At 32.4% G+C, this 14,555-nt stretch overlaps 1 protein-coding gene across 4 annotated transcripts in view; it reads right to left on the reverse strand.

The window, feature by feature from the left end:
• smg (sterile alpha motif domain containing protein 4 smaug) overlaps positions 1–14,555 on the reverse strand; it is a 180,513-nt gene that overhangs the window by 20,933 nt on the left and 145,025 nt on the right. For all 4 annotated transcript variants that reach the window (XM_035359917.2, XM_085806798.1, XM_035359915.2 and 1 more), the window contains 4 exons: positions 10,768–10,877; positions 6,393–6,479; positions 2,951–3,212; positions 2,760–2,845 (listed from right to left, as the gene is read on the reverse strand). In XM_035359917.2, coding sequence (XP_035215808.1) covers positions 2,760–2,845; positions 2,951–3,212; positions 6,393–6,479; positions 10,768–10,877 — 545 coding nt within the window. The remainder of the gene's footprint in view (positions 1–2,759; positions 2,846–2,950; positions 3,213–6,392; positions 6,480–10,767; positions 10,878–14,555) is intronic.

Raw genomic sequence — 14,555 nt, forward strand, 5'->3', positions numbered from 1 at the left:
CCTGTACAGGTCATACCCAGGCTCAGGTGGCAATATTATGCTTTGGAGGTTGGTTCATGGTTAGCTCTTTGAACCCTTAGTTGTAGCAGAACAGACAACATAACCTGCAGACTATCTGAATACAACTGCGGATCAGTTGGACCCTTACGCGGTGCACAGGAACTAGAATCTTCCAGCAGGACAAAGCCTGACGTTACGAGGAGTAATGTTACTTGAAATTTGTTGGAGATGTTCGAGGAGTATATGGATGAATTCTAATTAATGTCCTCTCGCCAGATCTTAATCCGATAGAGCAGAGATTCTAAACCAGTGGTACACAAAGAAACAAAGTAATTTAACTATTAAATTAAAAAATTAACTCAGATATTCTGTTTAAGTTTTTCTCCAACACTCGTAAATTTAGGCCACCTGAGCTTTGTTCAAGGTCAATAGCTGCTCATAGACTTTAGCAAACTAAACAGTTTGCATTTTCACAAATATTCTTTTAGCCATTAACATAAAATTTGTCATAAATGATGTTTTAAAAAGGAGTAATAGAAACAGATGTTGTATTTAATAGAAAATAAGTTTCTAAAAAAGATAATAGGATGATTAAGCAGAAAAGTGATGATTCACAGGTGATGGATCCAGGAGAATCTAATAAATCCAGGATAATCTAATAAAAATATTGGAAAGAAAAACTGTTTAAAGAAAATATAATGAAAATTATTTATCATTTGGATTTACTTGGAATATAAATGAAATGGACCCTCAATGTGTTTGTGATAAGCAGTTATCCAAACAAGGCATGAAACCATCATTTCTTAAAAGACGTTTTAAATTTAAACAGCCAGTTTAAAAGATAAATCCGATTAATATTCTAAGAGGAATTATCGGAGCTAAAAAAACAGCATATAAGTAATGAAAGGTTTTGTTACTTCAAGTGGAAAAGCTTCGTAAGCTAGTTACCTAATAAGCTTAAGAATTGCCAAGACTGAGCAAGCACACATTATTTGAGAAAAGCCTCTATACCAGCAAGCTAATGATGTAGTTTTAACATTATTCAATGAAAAAGAATCTAATGAACAATAATATTCCATTATCAAATGATACAGTAAGCCGACAAATTCATGAAATGGCAAATTCCATAAAAGACACTTATTCAAAAAATAAAAGACACTTATTCAAAAAATAAAACACACCGAGTATTTCGCACTGCAATTAGATGAAAGTACTGATATAACAAACTTTGTTAAAAATTATTACTTTACATACATTTTGTAAAAGTAAATGAATTGCCGAAGAGCATTTTGTGAATCTCTTCAAGATAGAACAGATAATGAAAAATTCATATCTCCGAATGATACTCCTTATAATAAGTGCATTGCCATATGCAGTGGCAGAGTTCGAGCTTTAACAGGAAAACATTCTGGTATTATCTTTCAAATGATAAAAGTTACACTCGAAACTAAATTCACTCACTGCGTCATTCATCTTGAAGCTTTAATAGCCAAAACAATCCCTGTAAACCTAAAAGTCGTTTTGAAGTAAGCTGCAAAAATTGTTGATTTTATTAAAATCCAAGCAATAAATTCAAGAATATTTACGATTTTATGCCAACAGATAAGCAGTGAACATGAAATACTTTTGTTACATTTCAAAATAAGGTGGTTTACCCAGACGCATAATTCGCCTTTTTGAACTTCAATCAGAAATTCAAATTTTCCTGCAATTCAAAATTTGAATTGCAAAAATATCTATTTGGAGAGTTATGGTTAGTGGGTTTAGCATATTTAGCTGATATTTTTGGAAAGTTAAATGAATTAAAATTTAGAACTACAAGAACAAAGCATTAATTTACTATTATAGATAAAATAAACACAATCAAACTCGAGCTAATAATAAAAAATTGGATAATACTCTTATTTTAAGTTTTCTGCTACTTTTATAAAGTTTTCTAACAGAAAATAATTTGAAAATAAAAGAATTAGCATCCGATATTAAAATCATTGTTTTTCCATTGATAATTTCAACATGTATATTCCCTAGGATTATAAAAAAGAAAATTGGATTAGAAATTCATTCTGTTTAAATTCGCCTGAAATTTCATGTCGTAAAGGAAAACAACAATTTATAAAAAATGTCTCGTAATCGACCTGTACCTGAAGACTTCAAAAATAACATGCTTGTTAACTTTTGACTAAACGAAAAAAGAATTTAAAGGCCTTTCAAATAAAGCATTAAATTTTTATTGCAGAATCTATTTGCGTGAACAAGGATTTTCTTTCGTATTATATTTGAGAAGTAAATGCAGAACAAAGGGATCTTAATTTATGGTTAAAACTATGTGAAATAAGAACAAAGAAATTGATCTTTTTCTTAAATAGGCTCAAATTTTACACTAAATTTTAGAATTAAAGTATTACAACTTAAATTTTGGTAATTAAAATGGTAATCAGTTTTGAATCTTGCATTTTTTATACGTGCATATTTAATACAAATAGCCAATAGGTTGTGCAAATGGCAATATATATTTATATTTACATATAATACATATATTTATATATAATACATATAAACATATACATGGATTAAAAAACGCACACGCATGAAAAACTGCCTACAAGCTTCCAAAGTGTAAGAATAATTTATGGACTGTATTAAAAGCAATATTCAGCCATAGAAAATACAGTAAAGGGCCATCTAATAAATTTAATGCATTTTCAGTTCATTACAGTTTATGGATGAACATGCACTGAAAATTTATGGAATATCTTTACCTCATGGCTAAGGCACTTGTCAACAAGCATCACAAAGAAATTCATGTTTTCATCTTGGTTAGGGGAGATCAACAAATTTGAACAAACTAGATAAAAGCAAACAAATTAAATTAAACAAATTAAATAATTGTACGATAAAAATAAAATAAATGTATAAAACAGTCCAAATTCAAAGTAAAAATGTGTTATACTTTTCCCTAATAGGCGTGTCATCTGGCCAGGTAAATCCCCTTCTGTAACTTGAGACAAACTGTCACTATCATTACTCGTTGGACTAGGAGGGGCACTTGGAGGATCAGAACATGATGATTCGGATTCACCACCATTGACAATTCCGGACCTCACTGAATCTACATTGTAATTGGGACAACTGTATGCTTTTATTGGTGTTTGGATCATGCTTTTAATTTCATTAAGGGCATTTCGTATCGTTCCTTCTCCATCTTGGATATCCTACAGGAATACATTATCTTTTAAAAATCTTTCTGCAAATTAAAAATATTACAAGACACAGGTACAAGGTGCATATAGTTGAATTGTTGTAACAATGGATATTGATTTCAATTGAAAAATAAAAATATGCATCTGAATGATTACAGTTGCTTTTTATGCAATATCCACACCAGAAGAACACTGAATATTCCTTTTCTATAATTTTGCATGGCAAGAAAGAATACTTTTTAATACTTATCTGCAAAATGTTATATATTTATTATGTTTTATAAGTACCAATAACATATGGAAATTGATAATATAGTAACCAGAAAGGCTAATAGCACCAAAAATAATTTGAAAATTTAAAATGTATTAATATATGTAATGATCTAATTGATGAAAAATGTTTAAACGGGTATTAATTGGCTATTTTAGGAATGCATTATAAGAAATTTGTATTAATTAAATTTTTAAAAACATAATGCTAAATTATAAAAGTAGCAACAAATCACAAATGTTTCAAAGTATGTCAGATTGTGCCTAAAAAGATATGTGGCTTATTCCAATGCAGTAATTGACTGAATTTAAAGTTTTTGGTCATGCTCTATAAAACTGTACTGGCACAGAAAATGATGTTAGCCAGGTCAAAGTTTTACCAAAAAGAGTGACTTTTTGCAGGGTGACAAATTTCAAAATTTGAAATTACTTCTAGTCTTCAACTTTCCAAGACACAAGTGGGGTTTTTCTTCACTGTTTAGAGGTTATGTAAGGACAAGCTCACATTTGAACTTCAATTATTTAATAATTATGGACAACAGACCGCAAGTACAAAAGTTCTTGTCTGATCAATTTTCTTCCACTTAAACTGCAAAAAGAACAGGTAAGGGTAACAACTTCAATGTAATTTCTCTTGCTTCCAACTGCTGATAATGTACTGAAATTTTTTTCAAGCTTTGTACCTTTTTCAAAGGAAGAATGAAGAAAACGTTTGCAAGAAAAACACCAAGCATAATTATTTTTCAGGTACACTGGGAGGAAAGTTCTATATCTTCCATTCTACTATGCCGATTGACGAAATTCAACTTTCATTTTTCACATCTCAAAAGCGCGACTATTAGATTTATATATAGCATTGTTCTAATATAGGTATTTTGGCACGAAATCCGACTTTTTCTGAAATAACATATCACTTTATTTCCATTCTAAGACTCAAATTACGCCAAACTAACAATTTTTGTAAAAATCACATGAGTAGTTTTTAAAAAATTAGCTCTCAAAATTTTAGCTCCTCAATGTTAATTGAGTTTGATATTTATTAATCTTCCTTTTTTTATTAAGCTTATTTGATTCTTCCTTTCACATTTTGAAATTTAGGTTCTTTCCAATTAAATTCACCCATTTTTTGGAGATTTATTTTTTAATTTTTATTTTTAAATAATTTTTATGAATTTTTCAGAAAAATTAAAATTATCTAAAATTTTTACCATCATCTTAAAGTAGACTCATTTCTATGCATACCTGCAAAAAATTGCAATTTTTTATTCAAAATTTCTGAAGATAAATGTGAATTTATACATTGTTGCATTTTGAAAGTTGGTATATTTGTTGAAAGCGATAAAACATCAGATGTGGTTTAAACGCTTAGCTAAAATTATTTGAAGTAGAAGCAATGCGACTTTTTTCCACTCATACACAATGTAAAAAGGTAAGAACGAGGTGCCTTTTTTTCCTGCTTCCGCATAATGGAAGGGAAAGGAAAATTGGTTGCCATATGTTAAGAAGTTCGCCAAGTGAATTATTTTTGGTCAAACTGAAAAAATTTTGCCAAGATAAATTTTTGAATTTCTCCATAAATTTCGCACCAAATTTTACAAAATTTAATATCAAGGCATAATTTGAGTTTCAAAATCGAAATATGGAAAAAACTGGTGCGTTATTTCAGAAAAAATCTGATTTTGTCTCAGAATACCCATGTTAGAACAATGCTATATATAAATCTAATATCTATCCTAAGTAGCACTTTCGAGACATGAAAAATACAATTTGAGTTTTGTCAATTGGCCCAGTAAAACGGGAGATAGAGAACTGTCCCTTTTTTTTTTTTCTGCAATGTGCATTCTCAAATCCTGGCAAGGAACATTTCTCCACAATCTTCACAATTCAATTAAGATACCTCTTTGATATTGCCTTCTTCACGAGTTTATGATAACAGTAATTGTGCAGATTAATTAAGATAACATCATGACATCCTACCAAGCTGTATTTTGAATCTGTTGTAGAACTTTCGAGAACTGTTTCATGAGGAAATTGCAATTTATCAGCAGCCTTTAACACGACCATAATGATTAATATTAAATAGCTATGCATAAATAAAAGTTCACATATTAAATAGCTATGCATAAACAAAAGTTGATATGCAGTTTAATTTCTTCTTGATACAAAGCAGTATTAATAACATCCTATCTTCTAGCATTTGTTTAAGAAAAATTATTTTATAACATTTATTTTATGAACAGAAACACTTCAAAGTTATGGAATTTTCCACAGAAATACTGAAACAAGTGTTCACAGTATTACAGAGTACAATTAATTGTACTTAGTAGTTTGAAGTGTAGTTACACTTTTGTAGTAATTTGAAGTGTAGTTACACTTCAAACTACTAAGAAAATAAAACACAATCCATTGCAAAGCATATATAAACAGAAAGCTAACTGGAAATATATCCGATCTCATGCTGAACTAATAACTTGCAACAATAACAACAACTAGCTATAATTAAAAACAGATGCTCTCTTTTTGGCTTTATATAGTTTTGAACTGGCTGCGAGATATTTCTAGTACTTTCTGCTTCTTGAAATTACTAGAAAGCAATACAAAGGTTGAAATATGGTTGCATCTAACATAGTGATACTGATTACAATACAGATTATGGTTATACAAGGATTGCAAGAAAATGCCGCCTGGTTTGGTGACAAAATAAGTCGCCCCAAACTGGTGTTAGCTTGATGATAGGTAGCCAAATTACCGAGATACCTATTACTCAATTTTAAATGTACTTGCCGCTTTATTTTGCCGACATAGCTTCTCTATAGATTTTCACCTTACATTACACTGAAAAATGCAATTTCACTAAAATCATGAATCATGAATTCATAATACTAAACTGAACAGTAATGGAAGGATTTATTAAAATTTTACCTTCTCCAAGCTTCTTAAATTTGACTGTCTCTCTCGTAACTTCTGGATGCTTAACACAATTTTATGTCGTGCTCCTTTAGTAATATTCTAAAAATAAAAAGTAAATAAATTTCACAATTAAGAATATAAGAATATTAAATACCCATCGTAGAGGTAAACAGAAATAAGCAAAATTGTTCACACAGAAAATATATTAAATATTTCTTGCGATTCACATATACTGGCTCAGCACATGCTGCTTAGCACCTGTGCCAAGTTTCAGAAACCTACTATACATAAAGTCAGTTGATTTGTGGGCTCACAGAAGTACATTGAGATGGACAACATACAACAAAGATGCTTTTAATGCAAGTGTTACATGTATGCAGTTATCATGAATGTAAAACATCCTATCAGAGAACTGCTTTAAAATCCCCTCCTAGGCATGAAACAACTACAACACACATTTCTGCAATCATAAATAGAATGCAATATTTACACTGCTTTTATAATTTAAATATTGAATCGTAAAAGGAACATACCAAGAAACTACAACACGGATTTCATTTGAAGTTCTACTTTTAAAATTTGTAGATGAATTTAGTAAAAGCACTGAAGAAAAGGAAAATCTTAGGCTTCCTTAAATTTTGTCAGAGAAGGGATTACTTTAGATAACCTAATAAGCAAAGTTTCCTTCTAAAAAATAATTCTGGCATAATTTTAATTAACTTATGAAAATAATTTTCACATCAAAATAAATGGAAAAATACATTAAAAAGCAATGCAGTTTAGCTTATGCATGGGCCAGCTTTTTCTTTAAATAAAGAGGTGGCAAAAAGCACATATTTAAAATGCTGCCAACACTAATTTTATACTTTCTTTGTAAAATTTAACTTTTATTGAAGGTGTTTGAATATACTTCGTTTTTCTTTACGAAGATGTACATAAAAGTTAATTTTTCATATCAAACCACCAGTAGGGAATCATAATTACACTGAGAAACATTTCTCAGTGGAAATACACAAGTCTGCTTAGCACGGTATTAAAGAGAAAATGCATAAAAAATACCTTTACCCCTTCCAAGCTAAAGAGTCTTCTCAGGATATTAAACTTGACACAAAATTACTAGTATTCAGTGGTAGTGTTTAGGAACAAGTAACAATTCCTAACAAAAAAAATCAGAATAAAAATAGTTTCCTTAGCCAATCAATTGCCAACATTTCAACATGTTACGCATACTCAAGTTAAAAAAGGAAAATATGATGATGTGCACAATCACAGACTGCTAATACTACATGAATCAATCAGCTAAAGGTTGACAAATTCATCCAGCTGTATATATGAATCATCCAAATATTTTATATTTATGCAGTTGTATAAACTGGATCACTCAAAAAAATTTATACAGTACAAAGTCCAGACTCGTCGGGATTTCAGCGATTCTGGATTTGGAATTTTGCCGAATATTAGATCAATTTAAATCTAGTAAAATGGCACGTAGAAATTATGAAATTGAAAATATGAAATCGTGATTTATGAAATGTAGCATTTATGATAGAAATGTCATCAAAATTTACAAAAATGGAATAAACTCTATTATCATCTGTATGTGTGTTGTGTCACCAAAGGTACATATTGAATATTTATAGAGGGTGTATCAACTTAGCGAGTTTTGGGTTCTTTTCATACATGAAATATTTTTGAAAATATAGCATTTTCAAAGTGAATGAATCATTTATGCTAGCCCTATATTACAAAAATTCTAGATAGTCTTGCCATTACGCAAGAAATTTAACATGGATTTAAAAAATGCTACTTTATATTTGCCCTTCAGCATGCGCACAATTCCGATATCCATAGGCTGAATGATAGACTTACAATCTGGAAGAAAGGATAATAAAGATACAATATCTTTTACTTAACACAAGGTACGAAATGATTTTCAAACCAATCATTCATTAAAACTTGTATCATCCAGCTCTTATTTGCACGATATATAACTGAGAAAATCTTTACTTCTTTAAATGGTTTAGGATATGTATTTTTTTTTTTTTTTTTTTTGTTTTTCAGATTGCAAAAAATTCACACTTGCGAGTTTCCACAGGATTTGCACATGCTAAAATTGCTAGTCTTGTTTTGGAATCTTTGACACCAGTTGTTTCATCAACATTGTAAATTTGAAGATAACTTTTCACTATCAGTGAGTTCAATGATTCATCTACAAATAGTTCAGAAACTTCAGTAACAGCTCAAGCTTTTTCACCTGAATTTTTTAATTGCCTTATACCACAGTGGTTTTAAAATTTGTTAACCAGCCTGTCGAATATGTACACTGAGTTTTTAAACAAATTTCTTTATGAAATATTTTGACTTGAGCCATTAGCATTGGACCTGTCAAAGGCATGCCCTCGTTGCGACACTGTCTGACACATTTGATCATCACTTAGTCATGATGGACACTTTTAGCATAGGTAATAAATTTTCTATTAATTATTGCAACTGGGATGTCGGAATTCCATAAAAAATTCATATCGATCCTTTTTCTGTTATGTCATATACTGCTGACTTTCCAATGCCATACTCCTCGCATAATTTTGAAACATATATCTATTTTTTGCAGCAATTCCACTTTCTGTATAATGGACAACGAAACATGCTTTTGCTTTGCAGCTCCTGCTGCAGTTCGAGAAGTAAAAACTCCGACATAATCGAAAGTTCAAACTTAAATTTTCAGAAAATTGCTTCAAAAAGTAATAAGCTGGATAAAATCAGAAAGTTAAGGAACAGTGCAATCTGCTATATTAAATGAATTTCCTTAGAATCAGTAAAGTATAATTTTAACTTAGTTTAACAGTGTCCACTATACATTATTGGCTATGTAGCTTCAGATTGGCGATAAAAGAGAAGTTTCGTTAAATTTTGTCTTGTTCCTATTGAGCACCGAGACAATTAAGCCTGAATTGTAACAATTTAGTTATCTATTATACTTACGTCTACTTCTTGCAAATGCTAAAGGCTTATTCGAGTCATGAATAAATAAATTCCCACATAAACTTAAGCTTACCAAGGGCCTGCACTAGATATTTTACCACATGATGCAGTCATTGTGGTTCTTAAATTCTGCTAACAAGTGACTCTCTATAGTTCCAATTTGTTGCCACCCCTAAATTTTAGGCCCCAGTGTATTTCCTAAATTCTAAAAAGTTTGTTGTCACTTAATTTTATTACTCATTCCTTCTCTAAATTCCAAAAATCTTGTCTTCCCTAAATTCTGTGCCCCCTGTGCGGCCATACGAGCTCTGGCACTGGGTCTGGGTTAATGTAAAAAAAATCAAATCAGCTATTCTCAACTCAAATAGCATTAAGTGTAATTTTCACCTACGAGTATCATTAAAAAATCCATTTTTAGCATATGGAAAGAAATTTTTGTTAAATTTTTCCTTATCAAAAACAATGATTCACCAGGTTGGTATCAGGGAGTTAGCCTTGGTAAAATCAACTATGTTTCTATGTAGAATGTTTCAGTACGAGATGTATGCTAAGCAGGTATGCAGCTACGAAGCCAAATTATTGATCACACAGATTTTTGCTTAAACGACTGTTCCTTCAATAACAAGGTGTTTTATTTAGAGCCAAAGTGAAATTAAGAATCAGGACCCTCCACGTTTTAATATGGGGGGGGGCGGGGTCAAATGCGCATGCGTAAAGGATAAAAAAAAATTTTTTTTGGTAGTTTTAAGGTCCAGATTTTAGATCATTTCGGATATTGAATGTCCGGATTTTGGACTTTGTACTGTACATAGTCACGAACGGGGGAAAATAGGCCGCATCTAGTTTTAAATATTTGTGCTTTTGTAAATCAATTTCTTGGCTTTTACATTAAAATAATTAGAATATGTCCTACTTTTGACTGTAGCAACGGAGATGGACAAACTGTTAAAATGGCAGAAAATCTGGTCATCGATGCTTAATCAACCAGTTCACATGAAAACGATAATCATGCAATAAAAAGAATAGTGCATTCTGTGTAGTATTCAGAATTCATATTCAATTACTGCCATTTCCGACTAATGAATTGGGTTAGGTTAAGTTGGATTATGGCAAATCCTCCAAGTCTCTCTGACAGGAGAGATATTTTCATGGAGGCCTTTGAGGTAAATTCACTTACATTACATAAGGAAAATCATAGAAACTAAACATGCAGCCAGACCATTTGCTTGGGATTGAAACAAAACTAGGGCAAACTACCCATATTCAACAGTCAATATAAATTAACAAACTGCTTCAAGTATTTGCTAAGTAAACCTATCCATCTTTTCCAGTGACTAATTAACACAAATCCTCCATGCAGATGAAAGCAAGCAAGCTATTAAAAAAATGAATTAGTACGAATTACCAGTTTTTCTAACTTTTCTTCTGTGATTGACATCATTTCCTCATATGTCATATTCTTAAAAATGTATGAATACTTGTGCAACCTTAGTCCCTTAAGCCAGCAAGGAACATCTGAAAATAGAAAAATTTAAATAATTTAATAAATGCTATTACAGTTTCAAGAAATGCATTTACATAATTAACATGCAGTTTATGCAAAACAGACTTAAAATTAATAAGGCACCACATTTCGAAGAACTTAGAATATTATAGTTATTGATAACTTGTACTGTTTCCTATACAGTCAAAAGTCGTTAATCCGGACTCGTCGGGACTTCGGCGATTCCGGATTATCGATTTTTCCGGATTATAGATCATCAGTTCAAATCTGGTAAGATGGCATGCAGAAATTACAAAATTAAAAATATGAAACCATAATTTATGAAATAAAGAACAATTATGATCTAAAGGGTATCAAAATTTACAAAAAGAAAAAGCTTAATATTTGTTTACTTTATTAAACATTTCTTTCAATGTAAGTTGTTTAAGTTGCTTCGTTTCATGTGATAATACTCTCTCTTTAATTCTATTAAACAGACATAATTTCTTGTTTAGTTACAAAGTTCCGCTGTTCAAGTCCTATAATTGCTGTGTCGAAAATACAGACTAATTTGTCAATTGAAATTTTTTTGTTTTCAATAACCTCTATCACTTTTTTCACTATCAGAAGCGAATTATAATGACGAGGAACATGTTTCAAATCATATCAAAGACGGAGCACATCGAGATGAAGGAATTATAAGCTAAATAAAATAAAAACATCTGCCCTGAAGATAAGGATAGTGCTGACAGATCAACTTCCAATTCATTGCACGTGGCGTTCCCCTCGCCGAGCAGCGTGAAATTGATAAACAGATTTCTGATTTCGAAACATACTTTCGCTTTAGATCCTTTACATATGAACAAATATGTATCGGAAATTAATTCTATTTGATATAATCGAAGGTTTAAGCTTACTTTTATAAAATAGCTCTAACAGTCTGCAAAAAATAAGCCGGATCCAATTCGAAGATTAAGGAACAATGCAATCTGCAACATTAACTGAATTAGATAATTTTAGCTTAGCTTACACCGTTCGTTATACATTAAACGCGCACGCCAATGCGCATGCGTCAACGCGACGCAAGCGTAGAAAGTTTGTAGCTTTAAGGTCGGGATTATGGGTGTCCGAATTAACGACTTTTGACTGTAGTAAATTTTTAAAGCAACGACCATACAAAGTAAAATGTAGTTTTAAGTTTTAAATCTTCCTAACTAAATTTCATGCAATGAAAGTAAAGTTTAAAAAAAGACATAATTTTAAAATGTTTTTATTAACCCCTTAACTGCCGCGGAAAATGTACAAGATTCATTTCCTAGTGCCACGGTATTTCCCACAGGCGCACATAGTTATGCGATGTATTAGAGGGAAAATAAGTGCAAGTTTTACTTTCTAAGAACTGTTTACTTTCACAAAATAAAGAATAAAAGAAAAAAATGAGTGCACAAAATTTAATGTTTTGAGTAAAAGTATAATAAAAAGATGTAAGTATAATAAAACAATGTTTTCATAATAAAAAAGATCCCTAAAAAGTGGTTTCGATCAATTCATTTTTACACCAGTAAAGTGTAAGTAATATCAGGTTTCAGTGTTATACCTTGTGAAATCAATATGCCTAAAAAACATACGCAGGTTGAGGCAATGATTTTCTTTCTTGAAGATACCAGTCCGGATGAAAAACGACATATACAGATGAAAGGACAAGGTCTTAACTACATGTGTGGACAATGAATATCACTGAAATGTCATAACACACGAATTACGGTAGTATACAGGGCAATATGGCCTTCACCGTGCAAAAGAACGATAACACAATAACATATAAAGTTGACATGACAAACCTGGGCCTAAAGACCCTCAATGTAGTCCGCTGCTACCGTCACCACACGCTGCCAACGATGTGGGAGGCGCTGAATACCATAAGCCTCAGCATTTGCTGCACCATGTGTGAATCGGGTCATCTGTTGGCGCACAGCATTAGAAATGCCCTCTCGTGTTGCAAACCGCCTACCACATATTGGTTCTTTAATCTTTGGAAATAAGATCAAAGTCACAGGGCAAAAGGTCAGAAGAATACGGTGGGTGCTCCAATTCTTCCCATCCCCAACGTCTGAGTAGCTGCTGTACACATTCTGCTTTATGTGGTCTTCATTGTTGTGCAGAATTATTGCACTGTCCACAAGATCCGGACATTTATCCCGAACGCCATGTTGTACCTGTCGCACCAGGAAGTCCCTGTAGCATTGCGTGGTCACTGTTCTTCCACGAGGAACAAAGTGGCAAACAATGACACCCCTTACGTCATACGCGACAATCACCATCAATTTGACTGGCGAAGGATTCTGACGGACCTTCTGCTGCCTTGGTGATCCAGGATGTCACCACTCTGTGGAGTGACATTTCAGTTCTGGTTCGTAAGACCTGGCCCAAAATTCAGCGATGGCAATTATTCGTGACAGGAATCGATCGCCGTCCTGTTGCCAGTGTGCAAAGTGGTCGAAGCCTATTGCATAGCACACCCACCGCAAAGCAAGTTTGCGTAGCTGTAGCTCATTACGCAATATCCTGTGGATGGTAAGTTTCTCAATGCTACTTGCCTTGCCCTCTCTAACTCCAGTAACGTCCATCATCTGTCTTCATTCATGAGGTACTCGATGACGGCAAGTGCCAAGTAGGTCCGCACACCCACTAGTCATCCTGAACATTGTTCATCACTGGTTGGCATACGTCTTTGCTGAAACTTTCCCATCTACTGTGCTACTGTACAATATGATAGGGCATTATTCCTAAGGACTTCTACTAATTCACTATGACATTCCATTTCTCCCTCAGAGAATGGCTATTTTGATGTAAGCACGCTGCTCAACACTGGTTACTTCCATCTCGCACGACACTCGCCAAATGACCGATTTCTGAGCCCTCGCTACCACAAAGTCAGCTATCGCAGAGCCATCTGTTCTTTGCATACACACTATGCCTGCAAAACTTCCATACGACACATATATGTTTTGTGATCCGTTCACATATCTACAAGAAAAAAAATAGTTACGACGACTTTTGCCCCAACTCTCGTATATTTCTTCTGAACTGGTTGAATGTCACGATTTTGTTCTTGATTTTTAGTTTGCAAGGTGTTGGTTCATATACTCATCTACAAAATGGTTATGAAGCACAAGCAATTCATCAAAAAATAATTAAAAAAAGATAAATGGGTTTGAAACATCCGTTATATCGTTCTTTATTCCTGGAACCTATTACAAAAAGTAAATGAAAACGGAGGACACAGAATACGTTTTACTCAAACAATACCAGCCAATACTTTCACCGCTTTAGACACACCCCTCTCTCCAATTTCTACCCACACTTCTCTGAAATAGTATCCTTCTTCGCATACTTTGTCAAGCTAATTGTGGTGCTGCATTGCAAAGCTTTGCGAATAATTTTACGGGTAACAGCGCAAAGCAAATGATCGTATTTTGGAAGGGCATATCTATATACACCCAGAGGAATTAATGCATTGGCTGAGCAGGGCATATATATATATACCCGCGGCAGTTAAGGGATTAATTCTAATGTAAAATAAGAACACTTATTTCTACTACATAAATTTCAATTCTTTGAATAGACATAAAAATTTAAACTTTTCAGATGCTATTTACACAAATATTTTGCTCACAAATATACTAAAACTACATTTTGCTCAATGTTTT

The sequence above is a fragment of the Stegodyphus dumicola genome, chromosome 12, assembly GCF_044657685.1.
Source record: "Stegodyphus dumicola isolate Sdum_Otavi_A_Nest chromosome 12, ASM4465768v1".
In the NCBI taxonomy this organism is placed as follows: Eukaryota; Metazoa; Arthropoda; class Arachnida; order Araneae; family Eresidae; genus Stegodyphus; species Stegodyphus dumicola.